The sequence below is a fragment of the Falco punctatus genome (genome assembly GCF_963210335.1).
Source record: "Falco punctatus genome assembly, chromosome: 12".
Classification (NCBI taxonomy): Eukaryota; Metazoa; Chordata; class Aves; order Falconiformes; family Falconidae; genus Falco; species Falco punctatus.
Window position 1 is genome coordinate 28,626,909 of NC_137592.1, and position 23,086 is coordinate 28,649,994.

At 44.5% G+C, this 23,086-nt stretch overlaps 1 protein-coding gene across 2 annotated transcripts in view; it reads left to right on the plus strand.

The window, feature by feature from the left end:
- Positions 1 to 633: 633 nt before the first annotated feature.
- Positions 634 to 23,086, plus strand: part of STUM (stum, mechanosensory transduction mediator homolog) — a 50,755-nt gene continuing 28,302 nt past the window's right edge. For both annotated transcript variants that reach the window (XM_080408811.1, XM_080408810.1), the window contains exon 1: positions 634 to 5,473. In XM_080408811.1, the coding sequence (XP_080264937.1) occupies positions 5,287 to 5,473 (187 nt within the window). In that variant the 5' untranslated portion in view covers positions 634 to 5,286. The remainder of the gene's footprint in view (positions 5,474 to 23,086) is intronic.

Sequence of the window (23,086 nt, forward strand, 5' to 3'; positions counted from 1 at the left end):
TTATCTTACATGATGCAGCTGCCTGATGCTATTGCAGGTTTCACTGCAGGTTAATATCTGTTAACCTGTAACAGTCAGAGGTAAATTTTAGAATTCATCCCTGAACCTTAAGAGATTGTGCTAGAGGTGCTGCCAAATAATTTAGACAGAGGCAGTCTGACAACAAGCCTAAGCCATTCTAGCCTAAGACAGTAATAAGCAAACAAACTGGGGGCAGACCCAAACCTAAAGCCCAGATGCAATCACCAAGAGATTGAAATCCAGATTTCCATTCATATCTCACATTTCTTGGAAAACCTGGAATGCGGGAAGGCTAAAACTAGACAATTTAACAGTAAAAACCCTGAACTAACTGCTCTACATTAAGATCACCCCTCTTCTCAAACTCTAAGACAACTGAAACTTAACTTGCAGCTAGAAGGCATTTTCCATAGCAAGACAGTGCTAGACAAGTCTGTTGTGCTTACGTGGGAGAAGCTCTTGTGGGTAGCACTGGGCTTCAAAAGTGAAACACAGGAGAGAAGAACCATGTGACTTTCAGTATCATTGCATACTTAGCGGATGCTGTTTTGTTTGGGCTCCTTACACTTGGATTTGCGGCCACTGTGACTGGGGTATCTGCTCTACTGGGGTGGGCGTGTGTGTTTCGATGTATAACAGTGCAAAGCTGCTTGGAGGAAGAACGACTTGCATGAACACCATGAGCTGGGAAGAAAGAAAACCGCTACATGCATTAAAACATGAGGAGGACTGTCAGTGATGAGATCCTCATGCTTTCTAGAAAGGACTGTAATTTGTTGCGCAAAGGCTGTAAAGATGAAGGGACGCTTTAGCTGAAGCCATGAAAGGAAGGCAGGAGCCAAGGAACAGATTTATCCTGCAGTCCAAAACATTTCTTGGTGATCTTGGTAGCATCACATACTCTCAAGACACAGCAGGACACAGCTGCAAATGCCACCATTGAAAGTTTTAGGCTAACAGAAATTTATGGAAAGAAAAAGACTTCCTGTTGTTTTGACAAACTCATGTAACAGAAGATGAGTTAATAAATATGAGGCTACTACTTCTCCCACTAGAACCCATGCAGGTTTTCCACCAGACTGGGCACAAAGAATCCACTTCAGCTTGTTTTTTTTTTAGGTCCCTCTGAAGTCTGTAACAAAACTAATCTGGAATCTTGTGTGTGCAGGATATAACTGTGTACTATGTCAGCAATAGGTGTAGCTCTCATTTGCACCAGGAGGAGCACACAGAGTCAAACTCAGCCTTACGCGACTGACATCTGTCAGATGGAAACTATTTATAAGGTCTCAGTGCTGTGACAGTCCTGTCAGAACAGAGTCTACATGGGCCACAATCGGTACTGGTGAATAAACCATTCCTCTGCACAGAGGTACATTTGTCTGAAAAAAACAGGGCTCCCCAGCCCCAATTTTAACTGATACAATGGATTTGTTAATGACTCTGTCACATCTGTGATCCAGTAACTGTATCTCTTGTATATGAATGGAATTTATTGATCTTTTATGTTAGGGGAAAGCTAGACTCCTTGAACCAAACTGTTTTCAGTCGCAATAGGTGGAACAATGCTGGATTTACAGTGGTGTACTGGAATGCAGACTTCAGGGCTCCTCCTGCCCCCAGGGTACTGTTAGTGAGCAGTAGCTCTGCTTGGCTCCTCACTGTCTTTGTTAATAACACTTCTAATTTGATTTGTGTTTGGGTCTATTTTTGTATCTCTCTTAACATGCTTGTATGATACCTAAGAAGATGGCTTTGGAAAGGATCCAAGCGTGGGAGTGGGGTGTATTTAAAAGAGATGGACTCTTGGTTAATATAGGTATGTCGTTGGTATCCAGTTTGCAGGTTTTCTTCCTTTCTAAAGACAGAATCAAACTGCAGCATGCCCAGTCCTCAGAACACTGTAACAGAGAAGCACCAACCTTTCCTTTTGCAGGACCTCTAGTTCTCCATTGACTGCATAAGAACTTAAATACTAGTACAAGCAGGGAAACAAGCAAAAGATATTTTACAGCACCAGGGCAAACTCATACAACCAGCTCAACTTGAAGTTCCCTTTGTCCTAAGAGTACTTCCCTTACACTTTAGTGTATAAGTAAAAATGCCCATACCTGCAAAATGTTTGAAATACAGCTGTGGAAACCCAACAAAGGGAAAAGCTCCCATAACAAAATCTCATATCATGCTTCCTTGAAAGTCAGCTGGTGACCATAACACAAATGTCTTCTGCTCTCAGCCAGGACATTAGTCTCCTCTGACTGGGGATTTGGTGGCCATGAGCCACATTGGACTTCTCCAAGCCTTACATAAGAAATGCTCAGGATACTGATCAAAGCTCCAGCATATACTTCCACAGCAACGTCCACATGCAGTATAACTAATCACAAAGGCTTCACGGTAAGACCATCAGCTTCTGTCAATCAGGAGGTCCAGCTCAAGTCTTGTTGGCACTGAGACAAGGCTGTTTCACAAACAGGTTGTCTGTTCAGGCTTGCTTATCAAGGAGCTGGCAGCTATAGGTACTCTTTTCACGACTAGAGGAAGTCAGAGGCCAGACTTCTTTGGTGTTAAGAGCTACAACAGTGTGGAAGACCCAGCCATCTGCAGAGGTCCTGCAGTTTTGTTGCCACCTAGGCCAACTACAACACCTACTCTTCACCAAACACCCAGGAGATTAAGCTGTCTCAACTTCTTAAGACTACTGTGTCCACCCTTGAGGCACAGCTGCAATGCTTGTCTTCAGTTTTACAGTGCTTGCCTCCTGCAGCACTACTATGGAGAGAAGTCTGGAGAAGGCTTGGTGAGGATGCACCCCCAGTCTTGTGTGTCAATACACTGGTGCTACAGGGGTGTGCCGGGGAGCTCTGCAATCTGAAACACCATTTTGAATTCAGGTGTGTTTTTTTGTTTGTTTGAACCATTTTTCGTCTCAACGGCAGGCAAATAATGTTATGTATATTGGTTCTGTGAGCTGTTTTCATGCTGAGAAGTGAAATGAGTATTTGAAAGAGCAAATCTGAAGAAATCTTAGTATTTTTAATACTCACAAATATTACTACTTTTTATAAGTGATAAACTTACTTTCCTCAAAAAAAAAAAAATCCACCCTGGGTCATATTTTTTTTACCTAGGTTCCAGCATACTTTTTCATTAACAACTTTCTTTCCTCACTTAAGCTCTCCAGGACATAGAATCTTTGTCTCCTGAGTAATGGTAAAGCATGCAGTGCACGGGTGCTCGGTATGAGATGGTTTGTATGGTTATCATGCGCCACTTGAGAAGCGCGAAACAATCACAGCCGAGTAATGTTGCCACCTATTCTTTTGTTTAGAGAAGCTTGGAAATGTCACAACTTGTTACATGATGGTATGTTTAATATACTCTTAGTCAGTCATAACTTTTGCCTTAGGCGCCTGAAAATGTCCATGAGCACTGGCAGCACAGAATTAATGATGCAGTTAAGCCTAGAAGTGCCTGCATTTTAATAGTTGGTACAGTAAGCCTTACGTACTGCCAACTAATCTTAAAGAAGTAAATGAATTAACTCACATTTGTCAAATGCTTTGAGATCTTCCAAGGAAATGTTCCATAAAAGTACAACCTGCTATTAAGAATTTCTGACAAAATACTGTTTTAATAAACCTTAGTCTTTGATTTTTCTATTTGGGCTATTCTCAGAACGCCCTTTTGCTTACTTTTAGTGTAGGTAATGTGGGCTCACCCACACGTAATTTCCAGAACCTTTATCAGTTCATCATCTGGTGGAGTCTATAGAGAATTATAACACTGCAAGTTACTGATAGCATTCCAACTGTGGATTCTGCTTTGCACAGACTAATGAATATTAGTCAATATTCATATCACACAGATTTCTGATCTGACTGTAGTTTGGTCAGCCAGCAGAGAATGATAGAATTCACGTCAGTTACATCAGATCTTTCCAAGAGAAAGTTGTTTAATAACAGTCAGAAGATTTTTTGGATGAAAGGCATTCAGAAGATAAGCAAAAAAAAAAAAAAGAGATTTTACAAGGGATGCCTGTGGTTTTAAGGTTCAGAATGCAGCTATTAGAATAAATCCCTATAATCTAGTAACAGCATTTTGCATCCGCGTCATTCAGTTTACCTAACTTTTTCATTGTACTAACTTAATTGTACTAATTGGTACAGAAATTGATTAAACTGTTGAATCATGTATTTGTCAGGTGGCATTCCAGTGGCATATATAGTACTTCAGGATTTTGTCCTGTGATCTAAATTCCTAGCAGGAATTCCTCATCAAAAATGCAGCTTTGAAACAGACAGTAAGACACTGTGTACCCTCTATCCCTCTATCTCTTATGCAAAAATCTTGTATGTGTGACACACATTTTATACCAGGATTAATGCCTTTAATATCTTCCCTGTTTTCTCTACGGAACCCGACCTGCAATGACCAGCCTCATTATCACTTTTAGCTACAGGCACGTTCAAGCTTTATCACCATTTCACTCACTAAACTGTCCCGAACAGCAATTGCCAGCCCTACGAAAGCCGATTTCATCTAGTGGCACTGATGTGAATTAAGATACATTTTTACAGTGTCCCAAACTGCGATTAGCTTCTCAGGGGCGCATTTTTCTTTCCTCTCCCTCCTAATTCTGGTGGCTCTCCTCCCTCACGGCAGGGTTTTTCAGACAACAAATGAGTGTGGGTTTAATTTACACCTTTCCTCGCACCTTCGGAGCGCAGCTATTTTAAAACCCGCACACCGCACCGCGTCTCCGCTCCTTCCTATCGAGATGGCTGTTCCCCACCCCGCAGAGCCAACCGCACGGCCGCCGGGCCCGCTGCTCACGGCGGGTGCCCCGGCACCTCAGCGCGCCCGCCGCGGAGCGGGCGGGCACACACGGCCCGGCCTGCGCCCCCCGCCGCTTACCGCCGAGCTGGCCACGTTCGGTGCGGGCCCGGTGCGGAGGGGAGCGGGGTTGCGTGAGGGGGCGGCGGGTCCGGCAGCCCTGGCAGCCGGGGGTGAGGCGGCGGGGCGGAGAGGCGGGAAGGGGCACCTCTGACGGACGCTGCCCGCCGGGCGAGGGGCGGGGGGAGCGGCGCGGCGGGGCCGCCTGCAGCGCGGCCGGCGGGGCGGGAGCCGGCCAGGGGCGGGGGGAGGGGAGGGGTCCGCGCGCGGGGGGCGCGCCAGGCGGGGCCGCGCGGCGGCGGGAGCGCGCGCGGCGGCAGCTGGGAGCCCGCCGGGGGCACCGTCAGGCACGGCCGCGCCGCGCCGGCCATGGAGCCCTTCCCCAAGGAGGGCGAGAGCGCGGCGGCCGCGGAGCCCAGCCGGGGCGCTGCCCCCTCCAGCGGGGTGGTGGTGCAGGTCCGGGAGAAGAAGGGCCCCCTGCGTGCCGCCATCCCCTACATGCCGTTCCCCGTGGCTGTCATCTGCCTCTTCCTCAACACCTTCGTGCCGGGGCTGGGTAAGGCGCTCCGCAGCCCCGGGCGCGGCGGGAGGGCGGCCGCCGCCGTACATCGGGTGCGGGGTGTGTGTGGGGGGGTTCTTACGCGGCGGGGGTCTGCGGAGTGAGCGCTCCTCACCTGCCGCCGCTTGACGCGCCTGTGCGGGGCTGCCGGACCCCGCTGCGGCGGCAACTTTCCCCGACGGCGTCGCGGGGAGGGAGACGGCCAGCGCCGCCGCCCTGGCGGAAAGTTTGGCGGCGGGACCGGGGCGGCGCCTCCGCCGCGGGGTCCCGGCCTGGCGGGCAGCCGTCGGGGCAGCGGCCGCCCGCCCGTCCCTTGGGGCGGCGATGAGGGCTCCGTGGTGGCCCTCGGGGTGGCCCGTTTTCCTCGGACAGCGGCGGGGAGCGGTGCAGGGGCACCCGCCCGCGTCCCCGGGGGGATGCCGCTGCGGGGCTCAGGGGGCGGAGGCCGGTCCCCGGGGGCTGAGCAGCCCCGCGCTTCCCGACCGTCCCGCTCCCTCCGGGCGGGGCACGGCCCCACGCTGGGAATCGTGTGGTCTGGGGCAGGGCTCCAGCTGTCGGGGCTCTTGCGAAGTGGGGTCGTAGTAGAGGACCGAGGCACACAGCCGCCACATCACTCACCAGCGAAGGCGAGCTTCCCGAGCCCGGCTTCCCGAGTTTCCCGAAGGAGATCCCTCAAAAAGGTTGGTCCCGCCCCGCTGCTCTAAGGAACCGATGTCCGGATCCACAGTTCCCTCAGTGTGAAGTCCCTAGTGAGCGACTCGGGAAACGCATCCCTAAGCCGTGGCTGTCACCCCATCTGTAGTTCCCTTTCCTCCTTTTTAATTAGGAAGTGCTTACTGCACCTGGAGCCCAGAGTCCGGACACTATAGAGGCACCTGGAACACAAGGCCAAATACAAGTGTTGTAGCTGCAAACAAGCAAAACAAGCACATTTAAAAAAACAAAACCCATTAGTCTCTCGTAGTCCATTCCTGGCCACCATTTCTCTACTATGGCCACTGCAGAAGCCGCCTTTGTGATATGGGAGTATCTCCTAGCTTGCCCTGGGTATCTCCTAGCTTGCCCTGCTTGTCAGGAGCTACTGCCTTGCCCTTAACTGCTTCATGTGTTTTGGGTGGCTTAATTCTTTAATGAAGCTGAAGTTCTTCTGATTAAAGTATTACCTAAGTCTGAGTGGTATACTTGTGTGCAGTTTTTACAAGCCATTGCTATTCCAGTGTGTTTGCTTTGAATCTATGGATGTATTCTAGAGGAAAACTTCCGCCTTTTGAAATACCTCAGGATTTTCCTGTGTAAGGAATGGCATTGGTGTATGTGCTTCCAGATGTAATGCTGCATGCTCAGGTGTGTTCTCACAGCCCTTGTGTGCAAGCCCTCTGAAGAACCTGGAGCGATGAATCAAACAGAAACTCTCCAGTTGAGTGCTTTCAGGGGGTTTGAGGTTATTGTTATTTAGCACTTAATTTCCCACCGTCTTCAGAGAGAGATGTTCAAAGCCAGAGCTTTCAAAGTGAATGTCATTTTCCGTTGGTGTTGAAGACACTACATCTTCACTGTAGGTGTACAAGAAAAAAACTGACTTACCATGCCCTTTTCCTCATTTGAATGATCTTATGCTTCATACTGTGCACACTAGAAAACAGTGTTCTTCCTTCATCCTAGAAGAGTAGATCCCCATAAGCCATCTTCATGCCAGAATTGGCTTGAGGTGTGGTCATCTGCCCGGAGCTCTTCTCAGGCTGCTGCTGTGGGGCTGCTGGAGGTAGGAGTGTTGTGCCTTCCCTGTCGGTAGAGTGACAGCCAATAGCGCATCCTTTCTGAAGGCTCCCAGCCCATGCTGGCCTGAAAGCTTGAGAGTTGAATCTAGACTTTGCAGCCACATTAGTTGTGTTATCATTGACTAGCTGGACCAGCTCAAAATGGTTTTAATTCTATTTTTGTTTCTTTTTTTAACAGGCGGAGTTTGTTTTTTTTTTTCTTGTTTTCCATTTCATGCGCTGATTTCAGCAGTGCATTCTGGCTGGCTGTACTACTGTTCCTCCTGATCTCCTGATGCAAAAGTAGCAAAGCAAGCTGCAAATTAAAAGACATCCTTCTATGTGGCATTCTTACAGACTGGCAAAAAGCATTGTTTTGGAGATGCATCCTAAAGTCTCTGTATGCAAAGCATAGCGCTTAGTCTGCACGTAAATGAACCATTCTCTTAATGAAGCTGCTAATACTGTGTGCGTTTTAATAGAAAATTTACTCTGAGATAATATACCCAGCTAGAATATAGCTATTTACAATCTCGGCCATATCCTGTCGTATATCACATAGCCCATACACAAGGGGAAACAGGAGGAACACAGATCTACTGGCAGGAATAGTCAGAGTAAAAAGAGCTCTTGTGTCATTGTTGCATTTCAGCCGCCTCGATGAACTGAGGAACACTTGTAAAAGAAATTGTATTTGTGATGGTGTGAAGTATTCACATCTAGGATGTGAGCCTGTTCCCAGTGAAGTAAATAGCAAAATTCCCATCAGTTCCTGTAGTCCAGATTTATAACATGTTAAACTGATGTCCCACGGGCTTGCTGTATATTTTGCCTGCTTAGGTGGAGAGTGACTGCGTTTAGGTGGTAATGGTTGTTCTCTATTTTTCAGTCCCTGAATTCATTCCTCATCTGTTTGGCACATAGTTGTCATTCATGTGTAGACTCTGCAGTGCAATTACGGTGAAGGGTCAGAAGCCACTGGAATAGACAGGAAAATGGGCAACACTGAGTAAACCAAGTGTTCCACTGCTTGGAGACCTGGGCACCCGAGGTGTTCGTTAGTGCCCAATGCTTCACACCAGTGGTAGCTAAATAGAACTTGCAATCTGTTGCAGGCTACCGAATACTCAGACAGGCTCTCATCATGTGAAAGCCTCTACTTTTTTAAGGTAAATTATATTTCCTATGTTATGGAAGTCATGTATGAGGGTGAAATCTGACGATTTTGAACATCCAGTTTATTTTTCCTTTATGCTATTTATGTTTTGCAGTAGTACTCTATTTGGATGGGAGAAGTAACACTTTGTTTATAGTCAGTTTATTTTTTTCAGTTGGTTAATTTTCAGGGTTTTATGTAGTAACACAGAACTGCAGGTTTTAAGATGCATTGTAAACTGTTTTAATTACTCTTTGCATATATGTTACAAAAGACAGGAAATTTTTCATACCCAGGGGATATGTTAACTTGTGCCTTGCCAAAACTTAAAATTCAGACCAAATAAAACCCAGGAAAGCTTGAGTAGTCCATCTACTTGTAATCTGTTTTGCAGAACAGCCTTGAAATTGCACACTGCTTCCTTTCACTGTGATAGATGCAAACACTTGGAGATGTACTGGATCAGAATTTTCCATGGTCCTATGTGGTCTTCCCCGTCTGCATGTGATAGGGCTGAGCTGTAACCAAGGTGTCCCTGCCTTGGGTTCGTAAAAGTAGCAGATAGTATGAAAGGGAGAAGAGGGAGCTGGTGTTGTCAGTGAGTGCTTTAGCAAAAGCCATCATGCGGTTGGCTACCAGCGTTCCAGCTCTGTCACAGGCACCCTGTGCCACAGACGCTGTAACCTCTGGTTTGGCTTAGGGCTTCTGGAATAGACTCTGAGGCCTCGGGGCCAAATTGTGCTGTGATGAGCTCTGGAGAATGGAAGATGATGACACCAGCAGAGCTAAATGGTGGCGTCACCTCTCTTTTTCAGTTCCCGCAGGACTGAGCAGTGTGCACCTCCAGCCGGTACGTGCTGCAGATGGCAATTGAGAGGAGGGGCTGGCCATGCCCTTTAGCTGGCAGACTGTGTTCTCCTGGAGCTGCCGTGTGCCAGTCAGCGTGGGAGAAGATCTGGCTCCTTGTCATTCCCTGAGCTGATACATGGGAATCTTGCCCTCCTTCCTACCAGTTTTTCCCTCCCTCGACATCACGTGTGTGGGAGGGGGGAAACAAAGGGGGAGAACTTGAAGGAAGTGTGAGAAGTGAGTGGAATTATCTGAAAGTATGAGGTATTCTCCAAGATTAATCCCTCTTGTCAGAAAGGGGGTGGACTTCTGGATCACAGCCTGAATTATGCATGTATACTATTTTAATGCAGGGAGTAATTGAAATACATAACATAAAATTATGTTAGTGCAAGGTGGGAGAGCAGCCACCCATGTGCCATGAAATAGCTGGTGGAGGAGATCAGGAGTGAACAGCCTCTCCCAGGCAGGTAAAGAAGGGATGATTCCCAGCCCGCTGAACTTTCTTCTGCCATGGTGTACAGCTCTCCTGTTCCTGGGTGTGTCAGCTCTTCTGCCATCTCTTTAGGCAGCTTCAGTCTTGATAGAGTTCAAGGGCCAGACCTTCAGCAGTGTAAATATGGCTTTAATGCTTAATTCGTAAAGCCCAGCGTCTGCAGAAGGCTCTCATTAGAAGCCGTGGCACTCTTCAGTAGAATGAGCTCTCCAAAGAGCTGAATAGAAGCGCATAACACAACACTCGGGAAAGTTGCAGGGATGAGATCTGCATAAATTATCAATATCAGTTTCATTTTTGTTCTTGGAATGGTAAATAGATGCTTCAAGCAAATATCCCTTGCCTTCTTTATTGGAACAAAGATTTTAAAGGAAAAAACCCGCATTTTCTTATCTACAGTAGGACAAATATTGCAGAAAAGAAATTGGGGCTTTCAAACATCCGTGCATTAAAAATCTCAAACTTGCTTTGGCAGTCATGATCCTTTTAAATTTTTTTTTTCCCCTATGGATGTGCATATCAATGAATCTGGGTGATTTACAAGCTCGTTTGTGGAAAACAAAGGTTTTTCAAGAGTTTATATGAATTCTTGTTTGTGAACTTTATTGCTGGAATTCTTTAGCTAATGTGTCCTTTCAGCCTCTGATGTATAGACCCCTGGTAGTCTGCAGAAACAAGCTATTTGTTCTTGAGAGCATAATTAAACAAAGCAAACCTATTTTCAGCAGGCTTCAGTCTGTTGGCTTTTGTATTTTCCGCTGAAAAGATCGGGAAGTTCTTTATGGTAACTTCTTCATCGCCTTGTGCAATGTGGGAAAGGAGACCTGTGATGAACTGTGTGCGTCCAGGTTCCTGCTCCATTGCTGGCAGCAGTGGTGTCAGTTGTGCTGTAGATACTGCTCATGGTAAGGTGAAGTTGGGCAGAACAACAACTGGATCTGCAGGTTTCTGCTGCTGCAGGTCCTGTTCTTGTCAGTATGGAGAAGGCCATTGATTTACTTTTTTTTTTTTTTTTTTTTTTAAAATCAACACAACAACACACCAAAACAGTTTTAAGTGAGACTTCTAAATGTCTTATATAACTAACTTGGCTGATCATATTGAACAGTCACTCAGCGATCTTGCCAGCACAAGGTAGTCTGGAGTATTTCTGTGCCATGAAGTGTCTGGACCATCTAGAATGACAAACAAGCTTGGAAAACTCAAGAGTGGTTTGCAGATAATTTGTGATCAGAATAAATGCCAAATTATTTCAAGTTTGTAGCTCCTTGGTTGAGACAACTCCAGCCTATGTATCTGATCAGCAATAAAACAATAGGGTTTTATCTCTGCTGAGGGATCTGGCGTGGCCACTCAGTTTCAATCCAGTGTCAAATAGCATACCCTGCTGTATTTTAGGAAGAAAGCTGCTTTCTGCTTTCTGGCTTTATTTTATTAGCCTGTACTTATCTGAATGCTTAATATTTTCTTCTTCTTTCTCCCTTTCCTGTGTTTTACACTGGATGCCTTCCTTGAGTGTGGCCATTATGGCTAAGTGGATAAATATGTGTGTTCCTTCCTATTCATCCTCCTCCTATGGCCTTTGTTTTACAAACGCAGTTATGGGTGTACATGGTAGAAGCACAGCAGCACCTTGTCCTTGACTACAGTCTCTGTCACAGTCCAAATATTTAGTAGTATTTGTGTCCTTCGGTCAGCTTTTGCTCTTCACTTGTTGTAGTTGGTAGAAGTCAGCTGTTGAGCTCTACTTGGCATTTATAATGACTTTTTGGTTCGTTTCACCGTCAAGCTGTGCGCTAACCTAATGCTGCTGCTTTTGAATGGCTGTCAGTGCCAGACCAACTTACATGCAAACAAGTTTCTCTCCCCTCCCTCATGCCTTCTGTTTCCATCAAAATAGAAGACAAAAGAAATGGCCAGTGACGTCTTTGTTCACTGCTGTCGTTTAAGCAGATCTGTGGAGGTATTTATTACTTAACAAACACGTAAGTAGACAGGGTTTGCTCAGCATCTTGCAGTCTGATTTGTCATTTAATGCAGTTTGGACAGATGTACTTTAAGAGTGAAGGTGGGAGCAGACAGCAGAGAAGAGCTGTTAAATGGCCAAGTAAACCAACTGAATTTTAAGAAGCCTGGAGAGCTGTTCCAAATGAAGGGTGTGACATGGAGAAAAATAGAGAATCAAGCCCAGAGGAGAAACGTACATTCTCAGAGATTTGTTTGATAGGGCCAAAGAACTGGAACTTCTTGCAGCAAGGGAGAAAAGGAGTAAAAGGATTTGAAGACCGAAGTAACTTGGATGAGGAGAGTGCTTTTGACAGGTGAATTTTGGCTAGTCTGGATTGCAGGGTGAAGAGGAATTGTTCTCCTGCTCTGAATCAGTGGGTGTCAGAGGTATCTACAAAGTCTTTATCAGACTTTATCAGCACCATTGCCTGCAGCAGTTCGCTGCCATTTTATCTCTGTTCCACCATGAAAAGAGCATTTAGGGTTTGTGGAGCTGTTCAGGATAGCCAAGGCAGGAGCGGGAAGCAGTAACCAGGTTCCTCAGGCTCTTTCTTGCCTGTCAGATCACGTGCAGCACCCTGAACACAAACACACCCGCGGGTGGCAGCAGGCGGCATAAAGCACAAAGGTGAATTTTAGAATCTCTACACAAATTTTGAATTTTGCGCAGAAACAAGTGATTGGATGATAAAGGAATTCTCAAATAGTCCCTCAGTTTGTAAAAAATGGACTAGAGTTTGCAATACATTTATGAAGACTTTCATTCAGAGGTAAGCTGGAAAGGAGAAAAGGAAGAGCGCTTTTTTGCTTATTTTCTATGAGATACAAAGTCAATCTGACATAACCTTCTGTCTTTGTACTTGTCTTCATTTTATGGCTTTACAACTTTAAAGTTACACAGTTGCAGCACTTCAGTGGATGTGTGTGGACTTGGTTGTAGCACTGTGTAAAGATGCTGGTCGATAGAACTAGAACAGAATGGTTCAGTTGGGAGGGACCTATAGCGATCATCTTGTCCAACTGCCTGACCACTTCAGAGCTGACCAAGAGTTAAAGCATGTTGTTAAGGGCATCATCCAAATGCCTTTCAAACACTGGCAGACTTGGGGCATCAAACACTTCTCTAGGAAGCCTAGACCACCCGCTTGGTAAAGAAATGTTTCCTAATGTCACGTCTGAACCTCCCCTGGTGCAGCTTCAAACAATTCGCCCGCCTGGTATCACAGGATACCAGGAGAAGAGAGCAGCACCTCCCTCTCCACTTCCCCTCCTCAGGAAGCTGTAGAGAGCGATGAGGTCACCCCTCAGCCTCCTTACCTCCAAACTAGACAATCCCAGCATCCTCAGACACTCCTTGTAGCACAATCCTTACAGCCCATATCTGAAAGAATGTAAACTGGTTTAGAATGTTGTACCTATGCCCAGTACTTTGAATTTTACTGGTGTAAAGGTTCTGGCAATGTGGCAAACCTTACTAGCAATTAAAAACATGATCTGTGCCTTACACAACTTCTGGAAGTTACTGCTCCAGCAGCAAGGGAAGCAGAAGGGAATGCCCACCTCTGCTGCAGCTACTCCAGTTCACAGTCCAACATCTTATTTGAAACTGTAGTTAGAGCTCATTTGCCATTCAGATGCTGACCTGGTGCTGTTGTGGTGTGGTACACGCATGAGGAAGCTGGTGTGGCAGCAATATTTCCTAGCAGAGAGCTGGAGCCAGCATCACACAGCAACCTTAGAAATCACTGAATACAAGTCAGTCCCACGAGATGACATCAGCATGGGCTCAGCATCACATGGGAAAGTAAAGTTTGTGTTGACCGAGCTTGCTTTAGAGATTCCAGGAACATGAAACCTGGACTTCCCTGTTTCTGCTGAAGATTGGGAGCTTTTTCATTAAGTGAAGGAATTAGTCAGTCTTCCCACTCTTCCCAGGATTTTTGAGCATTTATGTTAACTAGAAGCCCCAAAATGAAAATTTTCTAAGATCTTAAGAAAAATTATATGTCATTCTATCTAGTTATATGTCACTCGTTTATTTCTGATGTTGTAAACTTACTAGGTTTCATTATGTGTAGAGTCAAGGAAAAAATAAGTAGATGGAATGTGATTTGATTTACTTGCCTTGTATTTGATTTAATATATTTGATTTAAAATACTCCTTTCTACAGGTTCTTTTCTCTCTATCTTACCACTTAAAACCTGCTTGCACCCTCCTTCCTCCAGCAACCTAGTCCTTACTATAAAGGGAGTTCAAAGCTCAGTTTTGCCATTCTAAGGCAGTTACAGGCCAAACAATTTATCTACTTGACAGCCCCTCAAAAGACCTGGTAATGCACTCCTGACTCTCACAATATTTGGTGTTTCCTTAGAAGAACCCTGTCCCCTGAGGCTCTTGTTTAGGTGAGAATCTTCTGCTTTCAAGAAAAGAAAAATAATGTAACTCACAGCTTTGGAGCAGGATTTGAGGAGATGATCCTGTCTCAAAAAATATAAAAAAGCAGGATGGGACGGGGGAGAAAGAAAGAATTGCAATTTTTAAAAATCTCAGTTTTGGAAAACCTGGTTCATGACTTTTCAGCACTGGAGGATGGCAATATTATACTGAGCTTTTAAATTAAAAAGTAGATACATTGCTAACTAATTTAGAACTCTGCCAGACTAGACCAAACCATGGACACTCATGTCTTTGAGCATATGATTGTGAAATATCCAGACTAGTAAATATAGATGAGATGGTTGATGAAACTGATTGCTAATACACTAATTAAATGTTCCAGTATAAGTGTACCCAAAGGATATGTCCAGAGTGATTCATGGTCAAATCTTGCTAGAGAAAAGAGTGAATAAGGTCAGTAGAGGAGCTCTTGGAAACACGATCGTGTTCACTGCAGGGGTTTGACCTGTACTGCATTTCTAACTTCAGTAATAATGCTTATACAGGTAACTGTGCAGCGGACTAAGGCTGCTGTCTTTGGGAATATTAATTTAAACACATCACAGATAATAACCCAGCATCTCACCCATTTGTCTTTTATCTAGGGTGAGCTCTCAGTTTGCCACAAGCATAGATGAATATCCACACAAAACTTAAAATGCTCAGAGTTTGTGGGTAATAATTTTGCTTCAGTTATAACACAAGCAAATCTATGAAGAATGCAAAGGCTACATGGTCAAATTAATCTTGAGATTGTGTTGGAAAACATTGCAATTGAACCAAATAAGAATGTTGTTTTTAAAAAGTGTTTGTACATTTTTAGGTGTTACAAGCCCTTGAAGAACTGAGATTTTAATGAAGATTAATAAACTACACTATAATGAGCAATTGTTAAAAGTTGACTATGTTAAAAAGTTGAGTAATTTTACAAAGTATGAGTAGTGGTATTTATATGAAGTATTTTACGTGAAATAAAATAAACCCAGTGATCACAGTAGTATAACACTGTCCAGCTGAAACAGTTTTTCTGTTTCAAGTTTAAAATATGTATTTATTTGTAGGCATATATCTATTACATATGCCAATGAGATGAGATCTTGGGTTTACATGTTTTCTTCCTTAGGTAGGTAGAAAACCATTTGTTGTATCTGTTTAAATGCATTCACAAAAGAATGGATGTTAGATTTCATAAATGGGTTTTGTTAATTTGCTATTTTTAAAGTACTTGCAAGGCCTTTTCTGTTGCCATGACAATTTGATTTCCATAAACATGATTTTTGTGTGTGTGTGAATATCCAACATTTGTGTTTGCTGTGCTGTGCTGGTAAAAGGAGATGGCAACTTGACACCTTAGAAATCACTATGCAGAGTGGCCTGTAGAGTCAGACCTCTTTTCACTGACTGGTCAGGACTAGGTTCTTTATAATAAGATAAAATAAGCTCTTGAAACAAGGTTTATATATTTCTTGTAAATGAGTTTGGTGGTGGTTTTTTTTTTTTTTTTTTTTTTTTTTTTAATGTCTTGCAAACACTGTTTTGGAGTCAGGAAACTTTAAGTTTCCTTTCCTCTGAAAATTGGTTCCATGAATCTGAAGACTAAATTCTAGCTAAAAGTGTGGCTGGACCTCCTTGGATCTACATATACAAAGCAGCTGTAAGGACATACAACTCTTATTGCCCTGCAACCCATTCTGGAGTTGCTGTCCTAGCGCGAGGGGTTCACAAAAGATTTAGGACTGTGAGAAAGGACTGGTCACAAACTGAGACGTTTGTGAGGTGTAGCCAGAAGAAAATACTTTTCTAGCTGTGAGATTGGCATGGTCCCCCCACACCTTCCTTCTGTCTCTGTGAAATGATTGTGACAAATCAGACCTGTATCTGAGCTCCTTTGCACCAAACCTGGTCATCAAATAAACCATTAAAAGAGTAAATACGTTGCGTTTGATGTAGTTGGACAATGTAGTTAATGCAGATTCTCTGGGTTGGGCCATTAAATTATCTCTCTATCTATTTAGTTGTGAAAGCATTGCCAAGTCTTCCTGTCTGTATTACAAAAATTATGATTTTTTTGCTGCATATCTCTGTTCCTTAGCTCTGCATCTGACAAACTGATCGATACCAGAGAAGGCTTAGCAGGGGTTTTAGAAAACAAATACTAAACATTTTTTAAAAACAGTATTTTAGACTCAGCATCACGAGTTTTTTTTCCTCCTACTGAAATTTCATTGTGGCTACAGAGAGCTGGTGGGATGGTTCCTTGTCTCATGTAAAAGAGAGAAAAGAGCACAGGAACTACGATCATTGGCAACTGTGAGTACAAAAACGCTCTCTTGTTTTCTCTTTTAAAAGCCAGAAGGTAATTTTATACATTGACTTGGCATCAGAGTACTTATTTCACTCAGTCCTGTGCTCCTCCTACACATCCCAAAAACAACATTGAGATGGATTCTCCTGGTACTCCTTTGAAGCTGACTCCTTGAGGTGATCTAACTTGCACCTTGTTTACATTGGTCGGCTGTACACGGTGACCTGATTTTTGTGCCTTGAGAGCGAGCCCCTTACATCACATGCTGCCACAGAAGGCTACCGTTCTTTTAGACCCACGCTGCGGAGACATAGATAACTGCAAAAGTTATCTTGGGCTTGAACCAAGCCACCAACCAAGTGTGGACAGAAGAATGGGCAGGACTCATGTGCAACCACCAGCCATTCTGTATAATCAACCCATCTTGAGCCAAATAACTTTTTACACACAAGGATGCCAACATGCAAATTCTCATTGCCATAGGAGTTAAGCCTCAGTATTCCCACTTGGAATGGTATATTCAAGGCAACGCAGTTAAAAGCAGGATTTGCCTCCTTGTGCTGCGTGCAGCTGACACTTAAACCTGTGGTGCAGCCAGGGATGGAGTTTAGATCTGAGCATTAGTTCCCGGGAGCCACTCCTGCTCAGTAATTACACAGTGAATCCTTTTACTGAAGCTGTGATGAATAAATGCTAACATTCCGCCCTCAGTATTAATGACACAAGGAATAAGAGATTTTTCTTCTGTGTATTAAAATTTGGTATACATGGTACAATTGAAAATCTGGCACTTGTGTGTATATGTTCTGCTCTCAAATCAGTGCTTTCAATCCACTAGATGTTTAGTGCTCCTTTCTGTGTGCCGAGGCAGAACAGAGAGGGGCAGAGAGGACATCCCCTTGACTCTCCAGGTCACATTGCTTGGAGCAACAGTCATTTGAACCAGTACAAAACGTTCTCATTTCAAGCTAAACCCACTCGTCAGAACTGAGAATCCATGGTGGCGCAGGGGAATGCGATGTTGAGCCTCTAGAACCATTTTGCCTCATGTCTGCTCATCATTTTTGCTGCTTTTTGTGACATGGAGCTGGCCCCTCAAGGTTGCCCCTGTGAGTAAGTGTTACTTACTGTGAAGAAGAGTTTCAGAACTGAGCCCTTACATTGCACTTAAAACCAGAGAAGACTCTTTCTAAGTTGCAGTACCAAGTAGGACACTTACTGAGAATTGTATTTCCCAAATTAGCTAGCTAGCTAAAGATCTGAAGCTGCTGCATCACAAAACTTACTCTACTTTCTCCCTTACAAATGTGGGTGTATTTTAAATATTTATGACACTTCATCATACACTAGTAAATGTTCTTTAATATATTTTGTAAAAGGAACGATACCTAAATGACAAGAAGCCTTATTCCAGTGATGACTGTGATTTAAATCTTTTCTGAGAAGTCCGCTATTTACTGGTGTGAGAAGCACTGAGTAGGTATTTGAGCAGGGTTTTACTGCATTATTATTTCAGTAGCACTGTGAAGTGCAGACTACACTCAAGTCCTCTTATGTTGCAGAAACATGAAGGAAGGATTATAAGCCACACACACAGACTGTTTGCAGTCTGAATGGAGAATTCAGAGGAGATAATCTGCTGAAGACTGTCCGGGAAGCTGGTGGCAGAACTGGCAGGAGAATCTACATGGACTTCTTGCAATTCAGTGCCTCAAATCATGCAGCCATGCTTTAGTTTCCATTAATCCAAGGAAACGGTTTTTAATGAACTACCTCCATCACTCTTGAACTTTGCGTTTGTCAGGAAGCAAGGTGTTGTCTGTGCCAGGCATTAGTGAAAACACAGTAAATGAGTAGGATGGACAAAAGCGGTTTGTAGTTTGGATGTGCTAGTTACTCCCTCATGGGATCGTATGATCTGCTTTAGCCTGTAGCTTTCACAGACCCATCTTGTACACACAGCGGGGACTTCAGCACGTTTTAGTTAGGACGTGGCAAAAAAAACCCAAACCAAACCCGAAAGCCAAGCAAGTACAGATGCACCCTGGAGTTGCCATTTGATAGAACACAGATTTGTACTGTGCTTTGTAGTTTAGTATTAACAGATACTTGCAGTGAGTAGGCTCTGCTGTATTCCTTTTTGTTTACACCACAATGGAGTGCTAAACAGGGCCTTACCGTGACCTTAAAATATACTATTTTAAATTATATTATTTATACAACTCTGTAGGTTGACTATGGCACAGTACAGACAATGGAAAAAGAATGGGTCCTATCCCAGAAGGTTGTGATAGAAATGTAACCACAAGAGTCAGATCCAAGTTAAAAGAAATCTTAATAAAAAACATACAATACATTGTAATGAAAAGTATTTCCTTGAGTTGTATGTTTAAAGGCAGAGTTTTAAAGGCACAGTTGGGACTTGTTTCTTAGCAACAGGGCTCATCTGAGCCATGCAAACACTGTCATGTTGAAAAAAAGATACCCTCAAGAAGAAAGGCAATATGAAAGGAGCTAGAAACATCAAATTTAGATGTCTTCCCGCTGTTGCAGGAGCATTTAATCAGCATTGCAAAGCTTTCAGGCAAAGACCAAGGTCATTTTGATAAAATGTAATGATCAGAACAAAGAACTCATCTTTACTTCTGTTTCTCAATAGGGAAAAATGGCAAAAATAACATTTAAAAACACGTGCATTGGTATTATAGGAATATCATAACTCATAGTTTAGGTCCTCTCTTCCCTCTGTATCCATAGCATGGCTGTATTCTACACTGAGGGCACAGGAGTCCTGCAGAAGTCCTTGCTCTGTGGTACCTCATACTGTATCCAGTATTAGATATTTCAGAGGAAAATCTGTAATGAACAGAGCCGAATGCAATAACCTGCCAGCACCAAGAGCTCCTCCTAAAGGAGTCTATTAGCTAGCTGATACACCAAAGCAGGGGGTAATTTTTTATTAGTATTATTTAGTCAAAATAGTTTAATGGCAAGTGTTCTTTTTATTGGATGTATTAAGTGGGATTCATCTACCTGTGCGTTTGAATTGGTTGCTGTTACAATGTGTGGGGAGGAATTAGGCACTACCAGCGTGTGACTCATCTCTTCTCTAAAATAGGTTAAGTGAATCACACCCTCTGGGGGCCTTTTTTTTTTTACTGCAAAGGGTAGCTGGCTCAGATGGAGACACCTCCCTTGCAGATATCTGAAGTTAGGTCAGATGAAAGCTACCCATTAACTGGTTTGCAAAATAAGGTATTTGCTTTAATAGTTTCAAAATACATCACGCATTGCCCACACATCTTTCTGGATCTCAGCTTGTCCTTACAAGAACTCATAAGTCGGTCTGACCTCCATGCTGTTTCCTCATGCATATACATCTACCATGTCTCATGTAATTCATATACTTTTGAAGCTTAGACCTCCTATCTTTCTCAGGAGTCCTCAACAGAAAAACCTTTAATTTCTGTAATTACTGTCATTGCCCTTCCCTGTAGTTTTTTGCTAGCCCTTTTCCAGAGTGTATGTGTATTGGGTGTTGATAGCAAGGTTTTGGCTGCAGAGTGCTGCAGGGAAGGGGGGACACATCGGTGAGAACAGCTGGAAGAAATGTGTATTACGGAGAGCCCATGCTAAACAGGTGCTTCTGACGGGAACTGCAACTTATGGAAAACCCGTGCTAGAGCAGGTTTGTCCCAAAGGACTGCAGCCCCTGCAATGTTCGACACCAGACCAGGGGAAAAGCATCAGGAGGAAGGAGCGGCAGAGAAGAACTGCTGTGAACTGACACCCCCACCCCATTCCCCACCCGTCCTGCACTGCTCAGAGTGGGACAGAGGTAGAGGAATCAGGAATGAAAGAAGTGAAGTTGAACCTTGGGGCAGGGGGGTGTTTTAATTTGTCTGTTTCTTGCTATCCAATTTCCTCAAGTCCAGTCTGTTTGGCCTTTGACTGTAATTGGTAAATGATCTCGCTGCCTTTATCTGAACCCACAGACTTTTTAATCTTATTTTCTCCCTCTGTTCTGAGGAGGGAGAGGGGAGCGAGAGAGCGGCTGGGTGGGTGTCTGGCAGCCAGCCAAAGTCAACTCACCACAGCATGTCACTGATTTCTGTAATGCTGTTACAACCTCTTCCATAACATCCTTCCTCTAGTAATACTGTTACAAGTTCTTCCATAGCATCCCTACTCTAGTACAGTCTAAAAGTTTTGTTAGCTTTGCTGACTATGGAACACTTTGAGCACATGTTCCCACTACACTGCTCGTGATCATTTGGATCCCTTCCTTGAAGGATGTGCTGGATGTTCACAGTGTTCTTTCCTTTATGCATTATCTATGGAATAGAAAGTATGAGGGATGTCCTTGCATGCTCCATATCAGTAGCATTGAGAGCTGCTCTATTTACTAATGGGGCTGACAGGTGAACTCAAATGAATATTGAAAACTGGCTACTGCCTCTCCTCACAGAATAACCAGGTTGGGAGGTACCTCTGGAGATCATCTAGTTCAACCCCCCACTAAAGCAGGTTCCCCTTGAGCAGGTTGCACAGTCGCATCCAGGCAGGTTTGAATGTCTCCAGAGCAGGAGACCCCACAGCCTCTCTGGGCAGCCTGTCCCAGGGCTCTGTCATCCTCAAGGTAACAAAGTTATTCCTTATGATCAGAAGGAACCTCCTGTGCTGCAGTTTGTGCCTGTTGCCCCTTGTCCTGTCGCTGGGCACCACTGAACAGAGCCTGGCCCCGTCCCCTTGACACTCGCCCTGAAGACATTTGTTTGCAGTGATAAGATCCCCCTCAGCCTTCTCCAGGCTGAACAGCCCCAGCGCTCTCAGCCTTTCCTCAGCAGGGAGATGCTCCAGCCCCCTCATCCTCTTCACAGCCCCCGCTGGACCCTCTCCAGTAGCTCCCCGTCTCCCTTGACCTGGGCAGCCCAGCACTGGGCACAGCACTGCAGGTGTGGCCTCACCAGGCAGAGTAGAGGGGGAGGGTCACCCCCCTCGCCCTGCTGGCCACGCTGCTCCCAGTGCACCCCAGGATCCCACCGGCCTTCTTGGCCACCAGGGCACACTGCTGGCTCATGGGCAACCTGCTGCGCACCAGACTCCCAGGTCCTTCTCCGCAGAGCTGCCGCCCAGCAGGGCAGCCCCAGCCTGTACTGGTACCTGTGGTTGTTCCTCCCCAGGGGCAGGACCCTACACTTGCCTGTGTTGAACTTCATTAGGTTCCTCTCCACCCAACCCTCCTTAATTCACCCTAGCCAACCAGGATGACACCTAGTAGTAATCAATCTCTGGGTGTGATGACTAACAGAAAGGTTTCCTTCTCACTCTTCTTCTGACTTCCGGGACATTGACAACTCCATCAGAAACTTGATGGTGGCAGCTTAAGCAGTTACAGCTGAAGGAACAGTGTCTTTTCTATGCTGTAGCTGGAGATAACACCACCTCACATCAAGAGATGGCAGAGGAGAACATCTACTAGTACCTCAGTTTGCTTTAACCATGGCTTTGAACTAAGGTTAAGTTTAGGAAAGCTTTGGTAAGACTTTATACTGAATCTGATGTAGGACAGACACGTTCCCTTTAGTGGACTCTGATAATTGGCTTATGACCTATGCTAAGATTAATTGCCTGGCAGCTGGCCCTGTTCAGCCTGTAAATCCTCACAGAGTTGCACAGCACAAGCACTTGGTAGTATGCTATTCAACCAGTTCTGCTAAGGTCATAAAAACCCCAGCAGATATCATTAGCACTGCTTGAACAGGAAGAAATCTAAACTATGACAGCACAGGAAAGAGACTTTTGCAGGCAAACATTCTTTAATATCCTGTAGTATCCTAATTTTCTGGTACATACAGATTGGAAGTGAAACATAATTCTATTACAGCTAAAAACCTTGGAGGGCAGTAAGGCTAAACTAGGAAAGCCAGGATTTGATGGAGTAACCTGACAGCTCTTTCACTGACCTCAAGCATGATTTAGCCTGCAGTTCCTCAGTTTCAGTGGGAATTAGGTGCCTAAGTGTTTTCAAAAACCTGTGCTTTAGCTTCTCTGCCTGCCTTCGTTTTTCAACAAGGAAGAGAACACTAGCATACATAATTACACAGACATGCACTGAGGTATCATTGGTACTTATGAAATGCTAAGATAACAGAACTAGATGAAGTGCTGCTGTTGGTCAGTACGGACATTAGGAGAGAAGTGACAGTATGTTCAAGACAGAATAAGTAGAAAGATACACACAGAGTTATTTGCATATGTTAAAAAAAATTGGAACGATTATAAATAGTTTAGGGCCAGACGTTTGAGAAGGATAAGAACTACGCTCGTGTTCTTTCCCTGCTGAGCAGTTTGGCTCAGCTGTTAATTTCACTAACTGGAAAATAAAAAAAGCACTTTTCCAATAGACTTGTATTGCCTTAATCCCAGATCTAAAAATGTGATGTTTCACGTGGATTCCATACATGGTGCAGACTATGCCTGCCCTGCATGGTTTGCCACTCAGCTAGCAATGATGAGACTCAACTTTCCTACAGCACCAGACAGGTTCTGCTTTCTACAGCCAGCCAAAGCATCAGCAAATGTGCCAGCACCTTCTCCCGG